Here is a 17,821-nt window from a genome sequence, read left to right on the forward strand (position 1 = left end):
TCACTCACATGTACCCTCTAGTTTGAGACACACGATGACCACTCGGGACCCTAAAGGGTTTCTCTACCCCGGGGGCCAGACAATGTACAAATGGGGCAAATGGGCTGCTCACAGCCAGGCGTCCTCTGGGAGGGTTTGGTGAGGGAACATCCAATTCCTCCCTTCTCTCCCCAGTCTCCAACAGCAACAACAACAACAAAGGACAAGCATCCAGCCCAGATTACTCAAGGCCCCTAATCCTGTTTAGTTACACACACAGGACTTCCTGCAAGTGAAGAGGATGGTTTGCCTCGCATAGCATAGCCCTCCAGGACTTATTAACCTCCCTCCCCCACATACACAGCATGGGGGGGGGGTTATGCATGTGAGCACTGGGGCAGACCTTGGCGAGGAACTTGTTGAATGGATTCGAGTATTTTGGGGAACATGTGAGCTCCTTAAAGGTGTCTCAGGTGGTTGTGGGATTGGAAGAAGATTTCGGTACCCTGGACATGGGTGGCCCTGGAATGCCTGACTGAGTGGCAAGGGTAAGCAGGGGCTGAGTGAGGGGCACTCTGGGTCTCATCGGCTGGAAGGAAACCTGCCTAGGCTCCGGGCCAAATAAATCATTGGGAAGGGAAGAAGAACATTTTCTCATCTGTTTAAAGGGCAACGAAGCATAGCGCTCTGGCCCAGCGGGAGGCGAGGCTGAGGCCAGGCGGGTGAGGCCAGGAAGCTCCCTGCTTGACCCTCATCCTCTCATGAGCTGCCCTGATGGCCTTGGCTTTGGCGGTGTGCTGCCTCCCAGCTGGGGTATTGGTGGTGGTTATTCTTAACAAAAATATTAATTAATTGCAAATAAGATCATTATTGTAAAGGGCCTCTCCTCAGGCCTAGCACTTGTAATCCATACCCGGACCTTCCTGGATCCCAGGCTGAGACAGTTTATGTTTTACACCATTCCACAGATGAGAAAACAGAGGCCCGGAAAGCTGAAGGGATTTTTTTCTCAAGGTCACCCAGCACAACAGTAGATCAGGGTGGGAAGCTTGACCCCCTACAGTCCATGTGTGTTTGGTCCCCTTAGAGGTTCCAGAACAGACCCTCATGGGACACAAGAGCTGGGGGTCATTGTCTTCTGCTCAGAGTGTAAGGCTGGCCCTCCACTCTGCCCAAGCCTTCTGTGACTGAGCTCTGGATGGTGTCTCTTCCCAGGTTGTCTCAGCCTCAGGCTCCCTGGGGGAGGGGGTCTCTCCTGGGGCTAAGATGCGTTCTTCTCACCCCCGCCTGGGCTGTTCAGAGAAGTAATTTCTCTTCAACCAGCTGGATTTGAATATGGAAACAATTTGTAATTACTCCAAGTCCTCCTGGGCGGGCAGGCAGGCAGGCAGGCGGGTGGCATTATCACCAGAGTGAGTCTGGAAGGGCAGGGGCTCCTAGGAAAGCAGGTGGCAGAAGCCCTGATACAGGGAGAGCCCTCCCAACATCTGTCCTAATCCAGACAGCTTCTGCACACCCCCTGACAAGTCCTGCTGTCTTGACTTGATTTACCTAGTTTCTTCCTGTGAGTCTGCCCTGTGAGTCCCTGGGCTATGGAGCGTGATTTAACAGTCCCTGATCACACCCACCATGTTTTTCCTAGGGCATGAGGTCAAGAAGTCAGAAGACTATCAAGGAACAGAGAAACAGATAAATAACATCTCTGTCTCCCCGGAGTGGGCCCCTCCCATCACCCCCTACCCAGCTGGATCTCTCAGAGCAGAGAAAGAGTGTGGCTTTAGAGATCCAGCTGCATCACATCTGTGAGAGACCTGCCTGTGTTTCTCTTGGTGCTAGGTCTCTAGCATGCAAATATTCATGAATATTCATAGAGAGGGAGGCGGGCTCAGTAGAGGAGAGGAAGGGGCTGGAGCTCTGGAGGACGGGATTGTTGAGACTTCTAAGGATTGGTCCTTGTATCTTGGTGGGCAGTCCATGTCTTGATCACTCTGCCCATTTGTCCACCTCCCCAAAGGCTCCCAGCAACTTAGTTGCTTCTCACGGGAGCCGAGTAAGGAAGGAGCCCAGGATTTCCCACTGTATCCCGTGGCTGTCAATGCTTTGCAGATGGCGAGGACTGCCTGGTTCAGCTTTCACAGTGAGCTGAGCCTTCCAACTATGCCAGGGTGTGTTCGAGGGTGCCTGGCAAGAATCTGGGAGCTCTGCCTGCCGGTGCTAGGCCTAAGGCATTGGCCTTCTCAGGGCTCCCACAGAGAAAGGGAAAGTGTAAGCCCAGACCCCCTCCCTGCTTCACACAGCCTCATAAATTCCCTTAAGGTGACTGGTGAGATCCCTTCATCACCCCTTATTACCTCCTTCCATTAAAGTCGATAATGTCTCCCAATCACTCACAACAAATGTCACCAGGGCTGCTTCAGGGGGAGGGACAGAGGGAAGGTACAGGGGAAGTTCTCTGCCTCTTTCCACTAACTCCTCTGGGAAGAGGTGGGCTTTTCTCATCTTGCCACAGTCTGTAGGTGACGAAACTCGAGTTATGGGGGAAGGGGGAAGTTAGCAATGGATGGGCCGAGGACCACCTTGTCTTTACAGGACTGGCCCCTCCACGTGTGTGAGCCTTCCAAAGTATGTCCCGAAACCACTCCACCCTCATGCAAAGCTGCCCCCTGCTGGCTTCTCTGCCCAGAGTCATCGGATTAACCTACTTGTTTTGGCTGCTGTGGTGTGTCCCCAGTCGGCCCACCTTCCTGGTGGCATCACGCCCGGGCCACAAACCTCCTGACCAGAGCCCCGAGCCATGGACATCCCTCTGGGTACCGCCTGAGCCATGTGGGCTTAGGCCCCACCCAACTGTTCCTGGGAACAGGGCCAGGATGGGGTGGGTCTGTGCATCTCTGTGGCTTCTACATAAACAGATGCAACATGGGGGCGCCCCTGGCACAGAGAAAGGCACTTGTGGGAGAAGAGACTTGGGAAAACATGTAACATACTGCACACGTGTAACATCCCCGTGCCTAGGGACATGCAACATCACAGCGATTAACACCAGAGTATGCAGTAAACATGCCACGCTGCGGGGTACCTGTGTTGTTTCTACATACCAGTTACCCACAGCGTTCTGCACACATGTGGCACCTGTGAGCTTCTACACATACAGTATTCTTAAGGCACAGGGAAAAAGCAGCATGCATTCAGGACCTGAGCGCATGTCAATGCACTATGCATACGTGCAGCATTTGCATGCACCCAGCCAGGCAATATTGCAGTGCACACGCAGGGCACCTGTATGCATATGCAAAGTTCAGGGCACGAGTGGCACCTGCATGCACAGGGACACGCAATATGCACTGCATATTGGGGAGGGGGAGAAAATGCTTTCGCCTCCACAGCTCGGGAGACCCTGGCTGCGCTAGACGCCACTGGCCTGGGGTATCGCTGGAGGGGTATCGCGGTTAGGCTCACTCTGCGGTCCAGGCGGTCACGGGCAGGGCGGGGGCTTACCCCGGGCTTCTCCCGCGCCGGCGCCTGGGGCCCAGGGTGAGGAGGGGGAGGGCGCGCTTGGCTCGGCTGGCGCTGCTCCCCCTTTAACAGGAGGCGGCGCGCGTCGCCCCCGCCCCCCGCCCCTTCTCCCGCGGCTCCTCGCGCCCGGCCCGGCGCGCGCCCCCTCCCGGGCCCGGCCTGCGCAGGCGCCGCGTCCCGCCTCGGCCGTCACTCGGCCCGGCGCGCGCTGCGGGCAGCGGCCGGAGCGGCCGGAGGAATCCGGTTCAGTGGCAGTAGCGGCGCTGGGAGACAGAGAGGAGGATGCGGCACCGGCGATCAGAGCCTGGGGCTGCGGCCGCCGCCCGCGAATAGGAGGCGGCGCGCGGCGCGGGCGGTGCTCGGGGCGGGGAGCGGGGGGCGGCGCGGCGAGGAGGCGGCGGCGGCGGCAGGAGCCCGCGCCCGGCCCGGCGCCCGCCCGCCCGCCCCGTGCAGCTCCGCGGCGCCTGCTCTGCACCCGCCGCTCGGCGGAGCCGGAGCCTCGGGCCTCGGCGCGGCTGCGGCGAGCTGCCCTGCGCCCGGCCCGGCCCCCGCCTTAGGGATGGCAAACTTGCGCCCCGCGGCCGCCTCCACCAGTGCCGGCCCCCGCTCCTGCTGCTGACGGCGCCCAGGTGAGTGCTCGGCCCCAGACCCCGGCCGGCCCCGCACCGAGCCCTCGCGCGCGCGGTCCCGAGTTTCCGCACCAGCCCGCACTCGGGGTACCCCGCTTGCCCATCTCTGCTCAGTTCTCCGGCCCGAACTGAGTCTGTCCAGCGCTCACTCAACCCCCGTCTTAGAAGGGACTCCCAAGCCCCGGGCGGAAGCCCCCTTGGTCTCCTGCGAGCCCCTTTGCTGCCCCCTCCCCCAGCTTGGACCGACCCCTTGCTGATGTCAAAGTCCCCCACCTTTAGAATCCTGACCCAGACTGCCACACCGCTGTCGCGAGTCTTGCCCTGTCTCGGCCAAGATCCCGGCAGTGCGCCCCCGGTCTTGATTCGAGCCCCTCTCCAACCTGCAGCTCGGCTGTCCCCCTCCCCCATCTCCCCTCCTAGTCTGGCCACCGGACTCTGGACCTCTCCTCCACTCGGCCCGTAGTCGTTCCGGTCCCCAACCACGTCTGTTACTGCCCTCCCCCGCGCCTACACGGCGACCATGCTTCCCCTCTATTTCTGCCCCGAGTACCCCTTCCCCCATATCTGCCCAGAGTCCCGCCTTCCCTTTCCAATCTCTGCTGCAAGTCCCCTCCCCCTCAGCCTGGAATTGGGGCCGTGTCCCCCTTGCTCCTACAAGCCCCGTTCCTCAGGCCGAGGTCTCCATCTGACCCTCGGCCGACTCCCGCGTTCATCTTTGGCCGGAACCCCCGCCTCCCCATCCCTATCCTCCCACCATCGGTCTTATCGCCAGGCACCAGACGCACTCTTCTGCAACCCTGGGGGCTGGCATGATTTGGGGGGGCTGTAGGCTGTGAAGTTGGCGGCCACTCCTGCAGTCGGTTTGGTCCGAGGGCACAGCCGCGGGAAATCCTCCGCGCCACGGCTAGTGCAGAACGGGCGACCAGTCTGTTGCCCGCGGGGGGGAGGGGCGCCCGGGCCGAGAGATGCCGCCCGCCTGCCCGCCTTGCCAGCTGCCTGCCCGGCCCCTGGGCGTCCTCTGGCGCCCCCTGCCCGCAGCCCGGGACCCACCGCCCCTTCCCTCGCAGACAACCCCGGGTTTCCGCAACCCAAGCGTTAGGTGTCAGCGGGACTGACGCTGGGAAGTCCCTGGGGAGGTGAGGTTGGTGGGCGAGGCCAGGTGCCCAAACACTGGTTGTAAGGCTACGTGCTTTGGGGATGGAGAGGGACGGTGTTGGATGGAGGGCTCATCCCAGCGGCAAGTCAGGAGCCCTTTGAGCACCAGGCACAGCGGGACTAGCCCTGGTTTTCAGAATGATCTGGTTGCTTCTTGGGCTTGAGTAGGTGTCCTTAGGGAGGTTCTGTCTGTCCACCCCCATCACATTCCTTACACGATAGGGGCAAAGGTGGGCTCTATCCGGCTTGAGCGTGAAGGAGGCTGTGAGCAAATCCACCTGACCCGGGGACAGAGCAGGCACCTGGAGAGTGGGGGTCAGCATGGACACGCACAGGGTATGCCCTGGCCATGTTGGTGGGGAGACGAGGGACCAAGGCTGACTGACGGAGGTAATCTTCCTCTCTTCCCTTCTGCCTCCTCACACCCCCGTTCTGTCCTCTCCCCATCCTTCTTCAGAAAGGGACGGGTCTCGTTTAGGGTGTGTGTCAGGGGTGGGCATTTCTGTAACACAAAGGGAGGTCCAGGTTACTCTCTCCTTCCCTCCCAGCCCACAGCTACTGAAGGTAAATAGCTGAGACTCAAGTTTTGATCAGATGATCTGGGTTCCAAACCTGTGTTACCTGGCCAAGCTGCTTCACCTCTCGGAGCCTCAGTTGATCCTCTATGAAATGGGTCAGTGACCACTGCCCCATATAGTTGCTGGGGAATGAAATCAGATTGTACTATGGAACGCCTATCAATACTACATAATGATGTCTAGTGCTGTTTCCCTTCAAAGCCAAGGTCAGGTCCCTTGCTACTACTACGGATCCCAAAAAGGAACTTCCTTCACTTCTAACATTCAGAATGATCAAGACAGAAAATACCTTCACCCCTCTAACCCCCAAAGGGTCCAGGAAGCTTGTGAGTGTTAGTTTCCTCCTCTTCATTTCTGGCTCTGCAACATCTGGATGCTCCTTGGTCATAGGGGCCGCAATGAAGGCCAAGCCAAGGGCTCTGAGGTCTAGATTCAAGTATAGAGGCGAGGGAAGTGGGATCAGTACAGAAGAGACACGGCTCTCAAAGGCAGGCAGTCCGTTAGAGGTGGCCCACATGGAAAACCAACCACTCTGAGATGCAGAGCCTTTCCCTCTTCCCAACCCTTGGAGATCAGACATCGTCAGGAACTTTCCAGGTTAGTTAGCGCTGCAGGTCAGAGTTAGGGGCAACCTGGCCTGAGAGCCATGGAGTTTGGAGAAACCTAGCGTTGACGTGAGAGCTTCAGTGAAGGGCTAGGAGGAGGAGAACGGAGACACGAACCCGTGGCGTTCTGGTCAGCTATTCATCTTATGGCGGTGTGGCCGGACCTGGGTTCCATCGAGGAGTGGCAACCTCCGAGCTATCCTCTCGCCGGGGCAGCCCTGACACTGGGGAACAAAAGCTTTCGGTTCCTGTAGCAACCGCTCCAGCTGCTGCAAAGTTCCGGGGAGGCGGGCGGAGGGCGGCTGAGTCACCGCCCCCTCCCCTGCCACCCGCGCGCCCCCGCCCCCGGGGGCCGCCCCTTGTCCCCGTCTGCACGGCTAGCCTTTCCCTCGGTGTGTGCGACAGGCCTCCGGAGCGACCCTCTCTGCCGTCAGTCTGGGAAGGCCGCACCCGGGTCGCCCGCTCCCTCGGTCCCGCCCCCTAGCTCGAGAGGCTGGATGGAGGCTGAGCGCCTCGCTGGGTGCCAGAGCTCTTGGTGAGGGGTCCCCGAGCACCCTGCCCCCAGCTCGGAGCACGGGCGGGAGACCCGGAGGCCCCTTGGCAGGCACCGGTGAGGCTGAGGATGAGTGACGGGCTCGCGAATTGGAGCTGCCAGGTGGATAAACGCGAAGGATGTGCTCGTCGCCCGCGCCCCCTCCCCTGCTCATCGCCCCTCCCCCGCCTGGGGCCAGGGCTTGCGACTCCTCACCCAGTGTTCACAGCTGGTCCCTGGTAGACAAGAGCCGATCTGATCCCGGGACCCCTGACAGCCGGCCCGGAGGTGCCCCACCCCCGTCGATCTTCACCCGCATCTCCACTTGAGCTGCTGAGAAAGCTTTGGGGTCCTTCTTTGGTACAGAATGGAAGCCCGAGGCTGGGCCGGCCTGAGGGGTCTCTGAGGATCCCCATTCTCTCTTTGAACCTAGGCAGAGAGGAGCTCCTGGGAATTCTGGGGGGCTTAGGTGAGAACTGGGTCCCTGAGATTGAAACTACTCCAGGCAGCTCCTCTTCCATCTCAGCCCAGAAAGGTCCTGAAACCTTTTGACGCTCTCCACCAGCCTTTTCTGACTCAGGAAGTTCTGCCTTAGAGCTGACCTTGGCCTCTACTTTCTAGCACTTGTACCTTGGAAGGGTCTGTGGTCTTCCTGGGCTTTGAGGTGGCAATTCCACTCTTGGCCATTCCCTGGCCCCTTGTTGAGAGGAGCATCAGCATGATTCTGAGACCAGGAACAGAGCTCATCAGGCTGGGCCAGGTTATGTGTTGGGGAGGCTAACGGAGAAGAAGGCATGTGTCATTCCGAGGATAGTGATGACACACTACTCCCCAGAGAGGGAAACTGAGGCCCAGGTAGTTATGCATGGCTAATAATCACGTGGCTGCCGGGGAGACTAGGATCTTTTCAAGACTTCTCCCTGGGAGCAGGCTCTGGATCAATGCCCATAGGAGGACAGGCCACAGCCGCACACTTCAAGAAGATCTTGAATAAGGCCATGGCTGTGACCCAGCTTCAGTTGAGTCTTTCCCTTAATGTGAAGGGTGGAAAGGTAGAATGCTTACCCTCATCCTCCATCTCACTTTGAAGCAGGAGCCATAGAGCAGTGAAGGCCGTACCCTGAGGGCAGGGTAAAATCCTAAAATGGGTCTGAGCTGTCTGGAGGAGACCGAGTAGGCATGGGGATTGGCCAGTGTGTACAGGTGGCTCCCTTCTGGAGAAGCCAGACCCTGGCAGGGAGCAGTTTAGACTTCGTGTTTCTTGATGATCTGGGAGCAGCAGAGGTCCAGGAGATGGGACCAGGGCTCTGTGATGCCCCAGCTTTAAAAACATGGGGAAGGGGCCATGGGCAGTCCTGCCCAATACTTAGCTGTCATATACAGAGCCTTGGGGCCAAGCACCTGTGTGGACACACATGGGAATAGATGCATCTCTGTATGTATGCAGTGGTCTGACTTCACTGTGTGTGTGTGTGTGCTGTATGCACCCTTGTGCACATATGAGGTCATAATGCTGAGCTTGTCACAGACCTGCATGCATGTGTGTTTTTGTATGGAGAACACTGGGATGGCTTGTCTGCACACACATCTGTATATGCATGCTTTTGTGTATGTATGTGTCTCTGGGCCCAAGTCTGTTGAAGCCCAGGTCTGTTCAGGTATATAGTTCCCTTCCTTGCTGTAGGTGGGGGAGGGGAGGGGAGGCCACTTATAATGAGCCCCCACCTCCCCTCTGCTGAGCTGCAGCCATGGCCTGAATTTTGCAGCCTGCTTAAAAATAATTGGGGGCAGCGGGGGGGATTGGATGTCACTCATCATCAGCCGCTGGCTTTTCTGGTTGTCGCAGCAGCCTGGGCGGGCTGAACAGTTTGGGACAGGCATGATTGCAGGAGGGAAGGCCAGGGCTCCGGTGCCGTTTTCAGCTCTGCAGAGGAGGGTAGGGCAGAGACAGGGGCCTCTTCTGGCTCCTGTTGGTCTTTGGAGGAGGGTGAGGCAGCTCCTCCTGGGTGAGTGAGCCTAGTGATGCCTCTGGCCTCCATCCTTTCCGGACGGTTGGGGAAGGACAGGTGCATGTCTGTGACTGGGGCTGGGGCTTGGCTCAGAGGTGCCCCGTGTGGGAAAGTAGCGTTCCAGGCTCTGTGCATGCTGCACTGGGATTGGAGTACTGGGGTTCTAATTCCTGTCCTCTGCTCCTGAAACTATTTAGAACAGTTCTGGGGAAATTTGTCCCCAGGGAGCAGCTGTATCTTAGAAAGCCTAGCCACACCTGTGAGCTGTCCTGTGGTTGTGATTTGAGGTCCCAGAAGGAATCACTTGGCCCCTTGTCCTGAATCCCAAGCAATAAGCTAAGGGAAGGCACAGGAAGCTCTGGGTGGGGGTGGGGAACTGTGGGCCTGAGTTGAGGTCCTGAATTCCAGTCCTGACTAGGCCACCTTCTTGTAATCTTGAGCCTTGTGTCTTCTTTAACGTGGAAGCTCTCAATTAGATGGGTCCATGCTGGCCTGTGGGCTGTGTGGTGGAGGGAGGAGGAGGGAGGCTGTGTGGCGGCGTTAGAATTGGACTGGAAGTGAGGCTAATCTAGATTTGTACCAGCCTGCTTTTTTGGGAATTGGGGTAGAAGCTGGGTGGGAGTGGCCAGTGGTTCTGCCCCGGTCTGATGGGTGGGAAGGTGGTTGCAGCCTTCTAGCCTGAGTGCCGGCAGGGTGGGTCTTGGGTCCTCTGGGTCTTCTGCCTGCCTGGGGTGCATTCACACTTGCTGGGAGAGCAACTGAGCACAGCACCTTGAGGGAAGGAAGCCAGCGGACTGCTCTTCCCTCTTAGGGCCTTGAGATGAGCCACAGGGAGAGCACACCGAGGCTGGCAAGCCATTTGCCAGGCCTTGGAAGCCAATCCTGTGGGGAAGATGTGAAGAGGGGGCTATGATGGAAATTACTGTGCCCATTTTGTAGATTAGGAAACTGAGGTTCATGAGACTCACCCAGCTAGCAAGTGGCTGGCTGAGCTGGACCGATGCCTGGTACTGCCTCTCCTCATTGCTACAGCAGTGGTGCCCATGACATCCACACTGGTAATACCCCCTCTTCCACGGGCATGGCTGGGTTAGACACAGTTCCTGGCACCTGGCAGTAACTCCGCCCCTTCCTCTCTTGCTCAGTGAAGGGAGTGAGTGAGAACATTGTTCTGGGAATAACCTTGAATCGCGCTGATTTATAAAAAAGCAAAGGGTTGTCAAACATCACCACTCTGACTGCTGGATTACACACGGCGCTCCTCACAGCTGATCACGACACACCGAGAGCAGCCGCTCTGGAGGATAAAGGGGTGGCAGGGCTGGCACTGTACGTGGATGCCAGGCCCAGACACCTCTGGTTGGCGGGCTGCATAGGAGGTAGTGATAACTAAGGCGCTTGGAAACTGAACCCCAAGAGTCCAAGCCTCCTCCGGGAACGCTTTCCTGAGTTACCTCATATTGCCCTCGTAGGATAGATGAGATAGGTATTTTGCATGAGATAAGGACAGCCATTTTACAGGCAAGAAAACCAAGGCACAGAGAGGTCATTCACCTGGTCTAAGGTCACACAGACAAACCCAAGGGATTTAAAAGAACATGGTTAGAACCACCGGCCCACTACTGGACACTGGAGCTTCAGAGCACGTGCCGACCGACCCAGAGCTCCGCTGACCTCTGTTTTTTTCCACAGGGCAAGGGACATAGGATGACCCCAGCCTGTCCCCTCTTACTGTCTGTGATTCTGTCCCTGCGCCTGGCCACGGCCTTCGACCCCGCCCCCAGTGCCTGCTCCGCCCTGGCCTCGGGTGTGCTCTACGGGGCCTTCTCGCTGCAGGACCTCTTTCCCACCATCGCCTCGGGCTGCTCCTGGACCCTGGAGAACCCTGACCCCACCAAGTACTCCCTCTACCTGCGCTTCAACCGACAGGAGCAGGTGTGCACCCACTTTGCCCCCCGCCTGCTGCCCCTGGACCACTACCTGGTCAACTTCACCTGCCTGCGGCCTGGTCCGGAGGAAGCGGCAGCCCAGGCAGAATCAGAGGTGGGGCGGCCAGAGGAGGAGGAGGAGGCGGCGGCGGCGGCGGCAGCGACCGGGCTGGAGCTGTGTGGTGGCTCAGGCCCCTTTACCTTCCTGCACTTCGACAAGAACTTTGTGCAGCTGTGCCTGTCGGCCGAGCCCTCCGAGGCCCCGCGGCTGCTGGCGCCTGCTGCCCTGGCCTTCCGCTTTGTGGAGGTTTTGCTGATCAACAACAACAACTCTAGCCAGTTCACCTGTGGCGTGCTCTGCCGCTGGAGTGAAGAGTGTGGCCGGGCTGCAGGCAGGGCTTGTGGCTTTGCTCAGCCAGGGTGCAGCTGCCCTGGGGAGGCTGCGGCCAGCCCTGCCACCACCACGCCCCCGGGGCCGCCGGCTGCCCACACCTTATCCAATGCCCTGGTGCCGGGGGGCCCGGCCCCACCTGGTGAGGCTGACTTGCACTCGGGGAGCAGCAATGACCTGTTCACCACCGAGATGAGATATGGTGAGTGTGAGCAGGGTCTGAGTGGGGCGCGGGGGTGGGGGGGTGGGGGGGGGGTGGGGGCACCGAGGGGACCGGCAGTGTCTGCTGGTGTCCATTCCGGCCAGTCCCAGCCATTTGCAGAGTCATTCATGGATGCCACCTCTGTGCTCAGCCTTGTCCGGATGTAAAGGTCATCAAAAATCAGATTTTACCCGAGTGGGATGCAGATGAGAGAGGTGCACAGTGATGCAGGCACCTGGCAGAGAGCTGCTGGCCAAGGGAGCTTCCGGAAGAGAAGGGGGCAGCGGCACAGGCCTGTAGAACAGGTGGGGAGGTGACAGGCCGCAGGAGTGGTGCGAGCACCCCAGGCAGATGGAGCAGAGAGCACTGAACCCCAAAGCTGGAGTTGCTGTGGCAGACCCTGGCCCTGTGAGTTGACAAATTTGCCTGGAGGCTGGAATAGGCAGGGAGCAGAAATGTGTTCCTGCCCACACGGGTCAATGATTTTTGGCAGTACCCCAGGGTCAGGGCAGAAGGAGGTGAGGAAGAGTGTGCCTGGGCGAAGAGGCCCGAGCTCTGAGGTGACTTGGAGGGCCGGGCTGGCTCAACTCCCAGTGTCCCATCTCCCCCACTGGGCCCATGTCTTCTGGGACCGAGGCCGCCAGCTGCTGGCGCTTCCTGCTGACTGGGCAAAAGCTCTTCGAGTCCTTTTGCCTGCCTGCTCCCACACCCACCCCAGCTTCACAGCCATGGCCACCTTCCACTGCCCTGCATCTTGCAGCTTCTAGTCCCAGCTCCCCTCTGCCAGCTGGACCTCTACCCCTGGTGACCAGTGCCGAGCCAAGCGCTAGCTTGGGGGTCAGCAGGGAACAGGCACCAAGGCTAGGCAGGTGGGAGAGAGGTAGGTCTGGGAGCTGGGCCATATACTGGGAGGCCCTTTGCCTCTCTGGACCTCAGTTTCCCCAAGTGTTAGCCTAGTGGAGAGGATGGAGGATGTATCTAGGTCTCACTGAGTATTTACATGGGAGGAAGGAGGCTCATGTGAGGTCACTGGAGGGATACCTTCCCGTATCCCTGCTTTGGAGAATAGAGCCCAGGGGCCGGACACTATCTTTGATCGTTAGCATCATTAACAAAGGCATTGGATTCTTTGTAAAACTGGGAGGTGTCTCTGAATTAGTTAGAAGGGGACTTAGGTCAATGGCCTCTCCCAGTGCTTTGCAGGGGGACCTTCTTGGCCTCCCCCATGAAGCATCTGGCATCGTGCCCACGGGGGCACAGTGAGCACCCAGGGGCCTTGCCGTGGCCTCTCTCCCAGGCCAGCTTGGCCTCTCACAGCGGTCGATGAAGCCATCCATGTGACAACCAGGCCGTGGGCAGGTTACAGGCCCTAGAGGCTGGCCTGGGATTTAGTGCCTGCAGGAAGAAATTGAATTTTGCTTCTTTTGTTGAACATCAGCGGAGAGCGCCAGGCATATATCAGGAGGTTTATGGCTCCTCCTGTGTGGTCACCACTGCTGTCACTCCGTAGGGCCTTCCCCCATTCTGCGCAGCTGAGGACGAGTTCTTTTGTCTGGCATTCCCTGTGGCCCAGCGGCCCAGTGGTTTGGAGTGGACGGAGCAAGGCTTTGCCCTCCTGGATGGGCACTGGCTGGGCAAGCTGCCATGTGGAGCACAGAGCCAGGAGCGGCCAGCTGGGCTTGGTTGAAGCCGGAAGCAGGATCTGGTTGGTAGCGAGGGCATCTTCAGGAGTCAGAGAGCGGTGGTGACCGGCAGTGCACCACCATCCGAGCCCCTGCGAGGACCCTCGAGGTTGAGACGGATGGAGGAGGTTGGATGGCTGGTTGTCCGCAAGGCTCTTGGAGCGGAGACCCCTGAGCTGGAGGCCCTGGCAGCTTTCAGGCCTTGCCTCTGCTCTGCCCCTTGCCCCACTTGGCACCTGTTCAGGTGGTGGTTGCTCTGCAGGGAGGGCTCCTGTGGGGAGCCGGCATGGGGGATGTAGCATCAGCTGGCATACATGAGCCGAACTTACCCAGCATACTGGTACCCAGAGCTGGCTGGCACAGCCCCTTCCTCTCCCCAAAGCAGGCAGGAGGCTCTTCCGCTCTGCCACCTCCTCCCTCCTGTCCCAACCTTTCTGCTGTGAGAGACGGCAGGGAGGGACATGACTCAGTTCATTTCACGTGTCAGGGCGTGTCGACTGGTCAGAGGCATTGCCACAGCCCGGGACACACTGCTCTGCTCACCAAGACCTTGGGCCTCCTCCACACCGCCCTCCATGCCACACCCTAGAATGCAGAATAGGCTGGCACAGACAGAGAGCAAGGTTTGCGGGACGGTGAACAGGAAGAGACCCTCTGCCAGGAACTGGGGCAGGGAAGGAAGTTGGCTTCACGCTCTTTGGGACATCCTTGAGAGGAGCCAGCCGAAGACAAAGGAGGATGGACCCAGGGTGGCACCAGACAGAGGTTAGGGGCAGTGGGGTGCCTTGGCCCGCCTCGGAGCTGAGTGCATTTGACAAGAGGGTACAGGCGCCTGCTAATTTCACGCAAACTGCCTTTGATAGATCTCTTGTTATTTTTGGTGAGTTGAGCCATAAATTTGTGCCATCTTGCTGCCGCAATCTGTTAAGTGTGGGGAGAGGAAGAAAGAGAAGGCAGGAAGGAGCTCTCGGAAGGCTGGCATGGAGGCTGGCTGAGGCCGGAGCTGGGAGGGGAGTCACAAGTGCTGCCCACTGCAGGGCCCAGCTGCTGACATGGGTCCCGCCCACTAATGCTCCGGGGCTGGGGGTCCCTTGGGCACAGGGATGGCTGCGCTCAGTGATCCTCGGGGGGGGGGGGGAGCGCTCCCCCCACCCCCATGCGACTGCCTCCTCCTCGGCTGCACAACTCTCTTCCCTCAGGGCACTTTCCCCCCTGGGCCAGATGTTCCCAGCCCACCCTCCCCATCTGCCCTCCATTCCTGAGGCATAGCCATCCGGGGAGACTGTAGACTCCCGGGATGGCAAGAGTGACTTCAGATCCCCACCCTGCCTCTGCCACTGTGTCTCTGAATAAGTTGCTGTCCCTCCTAGATGTCTGTGTCACTGTCCCAATCTAGAGCCCGGGCCTCCAGCTCTACCCAGGCACCCCTTCCTGGTGTTTGAGACCTCGTTGGGCACAGCTGTCCACTCTTCAGCCCTCCCTCCATCTCCCTCCTGCCCACTCACTGACCCGCCTCATTGTCCTCGGAGCCCTGCTTTCTGCCTCCCTCCTCTGCTGGGGCTGTTCCCCTCCCTGGGATACCTTTCACCCTGGGTGACCAGATCTCTCCAATCTTGCCAAGCCTCATGTCCGCGTGTTACCCCTGTAGCTGCTAGGGAGGACCCCGACCTGCTCCACCCATTCCTGAGAGGGAGGAAGCTTTCTCCCTTAGCGCTCAAGCTTAGCTCTTCTGTGTTGGCCAGCCTGTTCTGGTGGCAGGAAACGGGGCCTCCCCTGCTTCCTTGAGGCTCCCATGGTAAGGAGGCCGGTCTTGTCTCTACAGAGTGGGAAAAGACCTAGTCCATAGCATTTCCTGGGGGCCCTGTCAGTGCATCCCAGAATTTTCAGGACTTTCAGCACAGCCTGCCAATCCCTCATACACATCACTGTCTTTTCTTTTCTTTTCTTTTCTTTTCTTTTCTTTTCTTTTCTTTTCTTTTCTTTTCTTTTCTCTTCTCTTCTCTTCTCTTCTCTTCTCTTCTCTTCTCTTCTCTTCTCTTCTCTTCTCTTCTCTTCTCTTCTCTTCTCTTCTTTTCCTCTGTGTAACAGCCCTGACCATCCTGGAACTAGCTCTGTAGACCAGGATGGCCTTGAACTCCCAGAGATCTGCCTGCCTCTGCCTCCTGAGTGTTGGGATTAAAGATATTCGCCACCACCACCCGGCCCTCGTCCCTGTTCTTATCTGTGGAGTTCCTACCAAATCTGGGGCTAGCTCTGAGTGAGATCAGAGGGGAGGGAGGCACACTTTGTGTGCTCTTGTGTCACCGAGTGGCTGTTGGTAGACAGTGATCGTCAAGGCCACAGGCTGAAGTTGCCCTGTCACATGGACAAGTGACTTCAGTGCTGTTTTGTCACCTGTAAAGTGAGGATAGGAGAGCCATGCTCTGCAGCGCTGTGAGAGCCTGTGTGGCACCTGGCTCTGTGAGGCTTCTTCCTTGCTACTAATGTCACAATGCCACAGACGAGGCCTGTCTTAAAGAAGATAGGTCTATTTGGGCTCATGATTCTGTTCCGAGTCAAGGGCCTGTGTCTGTTGATGACCTTCTTGCTGGCAAAGTCCCTAGGTGGCATATAGTGTCTATCACATGGCACGAGAGGGACCATGTGTGACTGTGTCTCCTCTCTCTTAATTCTTTGTTTTCTTCTTTTTTAAAGACAGGGTCTCTCTGTGTAGCTCTGGCAGGCCTGAAATTGTTATGTAGACCAGGCTGGCCTCAAACTCACAGAGACCTGCCTGCCTCTGCCTCTGGAGAGCTGAGATTAAAGGCGTGTGCCACTGTACCTGACATCTCTCATTTCTTATGAAGCCACCAGGACTAACCCCAGTGACCTCCTCAAACCTCCCCCTTAATACTATAGAAGACAGGGTCCCATGTATCCTAGGCTGGCCTCAAACTTGCTATGTATCTGAGCAGGACCTTGAACTTTCAATCCTCCTGCCTCTATCTCCTAAGCTTTGGGATTACCATGTCTGGTTTCATGCAGTGCTGGGGATTGAAGCCAGGGCCTTGTGCATGCCAGGAAAAGCACTCTACCAGTTGAGTTACATCTCTAAACTCCTTTTCTGTTTCTGCGACAGGGTCTCATGTAGTCCAGGTTGGCCTCAAACTCACAACTGTAGCGGGGGATGACCTTGAACTTCTGGTCCTCCTGCCTCTGTCTCTTTACCACCGCTGGGATTACAGGCCTGTGTCACCATGCCTGGCTCTAAATTTCCACCCTCTTCATACCCCACAATGGGGACTTAAGTTTCTACACACGAGCCCTTGGGACACACACTAAACCTCAGTTGCTGTGTTAGCATGATTTAGTGTTCTGGATGTCACGGAGGGTGGGGCGGGAGAGTGTAGGATCAAGCTCTGAACGAGTGGGAAGTCAGTTAAAGGAGGTGACTCTGAGGTGGGTTTTGAGGAGTGAATAGGAATCCACTAGCCTGTGAAATTTCTCCTTAAATTGAATTGCCTTTTAAATTTAATATATTAAAGAGAGATTTCATATCATAAATGGAAAGAGTTATCACTTATCTGAAAGAGACGATAACAAAAGCAACCACCACTGCGAAAACAAAGCGGCGGTATTAAATCCCAGCCTTCTGCTCTCCTGCTCCTTCATTTGTTAGAAAGAGAAATTAGCACTGGGTGGCTACGTGTGAAAGTCTGGGCTCCTGAGACTTTATCCTTCGGGCAGTTGCAAGGGCTTCTGACTGACGTTCCTGGGAGGCGGAGTTGTGCCCTTCGGGGAGACAACAGGCACCAACAGCATTGTCCCGACTCGTCAGCAAATTGTCCTAGAAGAGACCTAGCAGTGAAAGGGCAGCTTCTCCTGTCCACAAGGCCCCAGCCGCCCCAGCCATCCTGCTGGCACTCTGTGAAAGCCCCTGGAAGGGCCTCGTTAGCCGAGGGAACAGCCTGCGCAAGGGCGGGAGTGTGAAATATCACGTGAGGAAAGAGCCGTAAGGAGTACAGCTGTTGGCTGTGCAGGGAGCTGGGACCAGGGCTCCGACTGCCATCCCAAGCCACCTCATCCTGTTGGTTAGTGGCTTGGAGGGAGCAAGAAACGTCACTGTGGAGGAGGCAGGCGGGCTGAGTCAGTGATCAGTCAGTGATCCTGGCTCTCCAGGAGGATGTGACCACATGGGGAAGTAGCAGGGATCCAGCTCAGGTGGAAGATTGGCATCACAGGTTCATTGGAAGAAGGGTCCCCGGGGGGCCTGGCATCCCGGCAGGTACCTAGCTACATAGGGAGACCCCGTTACCATAGGGAGACCCCATTACCATAGGGAGACCCGGTTACGTCGGGCTGCAGGGGAGAGCCTGGAGTTTTCAACAGCCGCTTCCCTCTCTGCACCCTGGTGCGGGGGAAGGCATGGAAGGACACAGCAGGGGGCTGGCTGGTGCCACCCCAGCTCTGGGGCCAGTGTGAGGAAGGGTGCTGGGAGCCCTGGGGAGGACTTGCTTTGGAAGTCACAGCTGTCTCTCCAAGGAAGTGCTGATTACTTTAACACATTCATAACATAGAGGTCTTGGGTGCCGAGCTTCGTGGAGTCTGGAGCTCAGCACACACAGCAGTTATGGGC

At 57.9% G+C, this 17,821-nt stretch overlaps 1 protein-coding gene across 13 annotated transcripts in view; it reads left to right on the top strand.

Annotated features, from left to right (window-relative positions):
* Adgrb2 (adhesion G protein-coupled receptor B2) overlaps positions 1-17,821 on the top strand; it is a 63,497-nt gene that overhangs the window by 21,676 nt on the left and 24,000 nt on the right. For 10 of the 13 annotated variants that reach the window (XM_076565191.1, XM_042271942.2, XM_076565192.1 and 7 more), the window contains one exon: positions 10,696-11,524. In XM_076565191.1, coding sequence (XP_076421306.1) covers positions 10,711-11,524 — 814 coding nt within the window. In that variant the 5' untranslated portion in view covers positions 10,696-10,710. Of the gene's footprint in view, positions 1-3,993; positions 4,125-10,695; positions 11,525-13,781; positions 13,972-17,821 lie in introns of those variants that run through there. The other 3 variants (XM_076565197.1, XM_076565198.1, XM_042271943.2) reach the window with 2 other exon arrangements.

Source organism: Peromyscus maniculatus, chromosome 2, assembly GCF_049852395.1.
Source record: "Peromyscus maniculatus bairdii isolate BWxNUB_F1_BW_parent chromosome 2, HU_Pman_BW_mat_3.1, whole genome shotgun sequence".
Classification (NCBI taxonomy): Eukaryota; Metazoa; Chordata; class Mammalia; order Rodentia; family Cricetidae; genus Peromyscus; species Peromyscus maniculatus.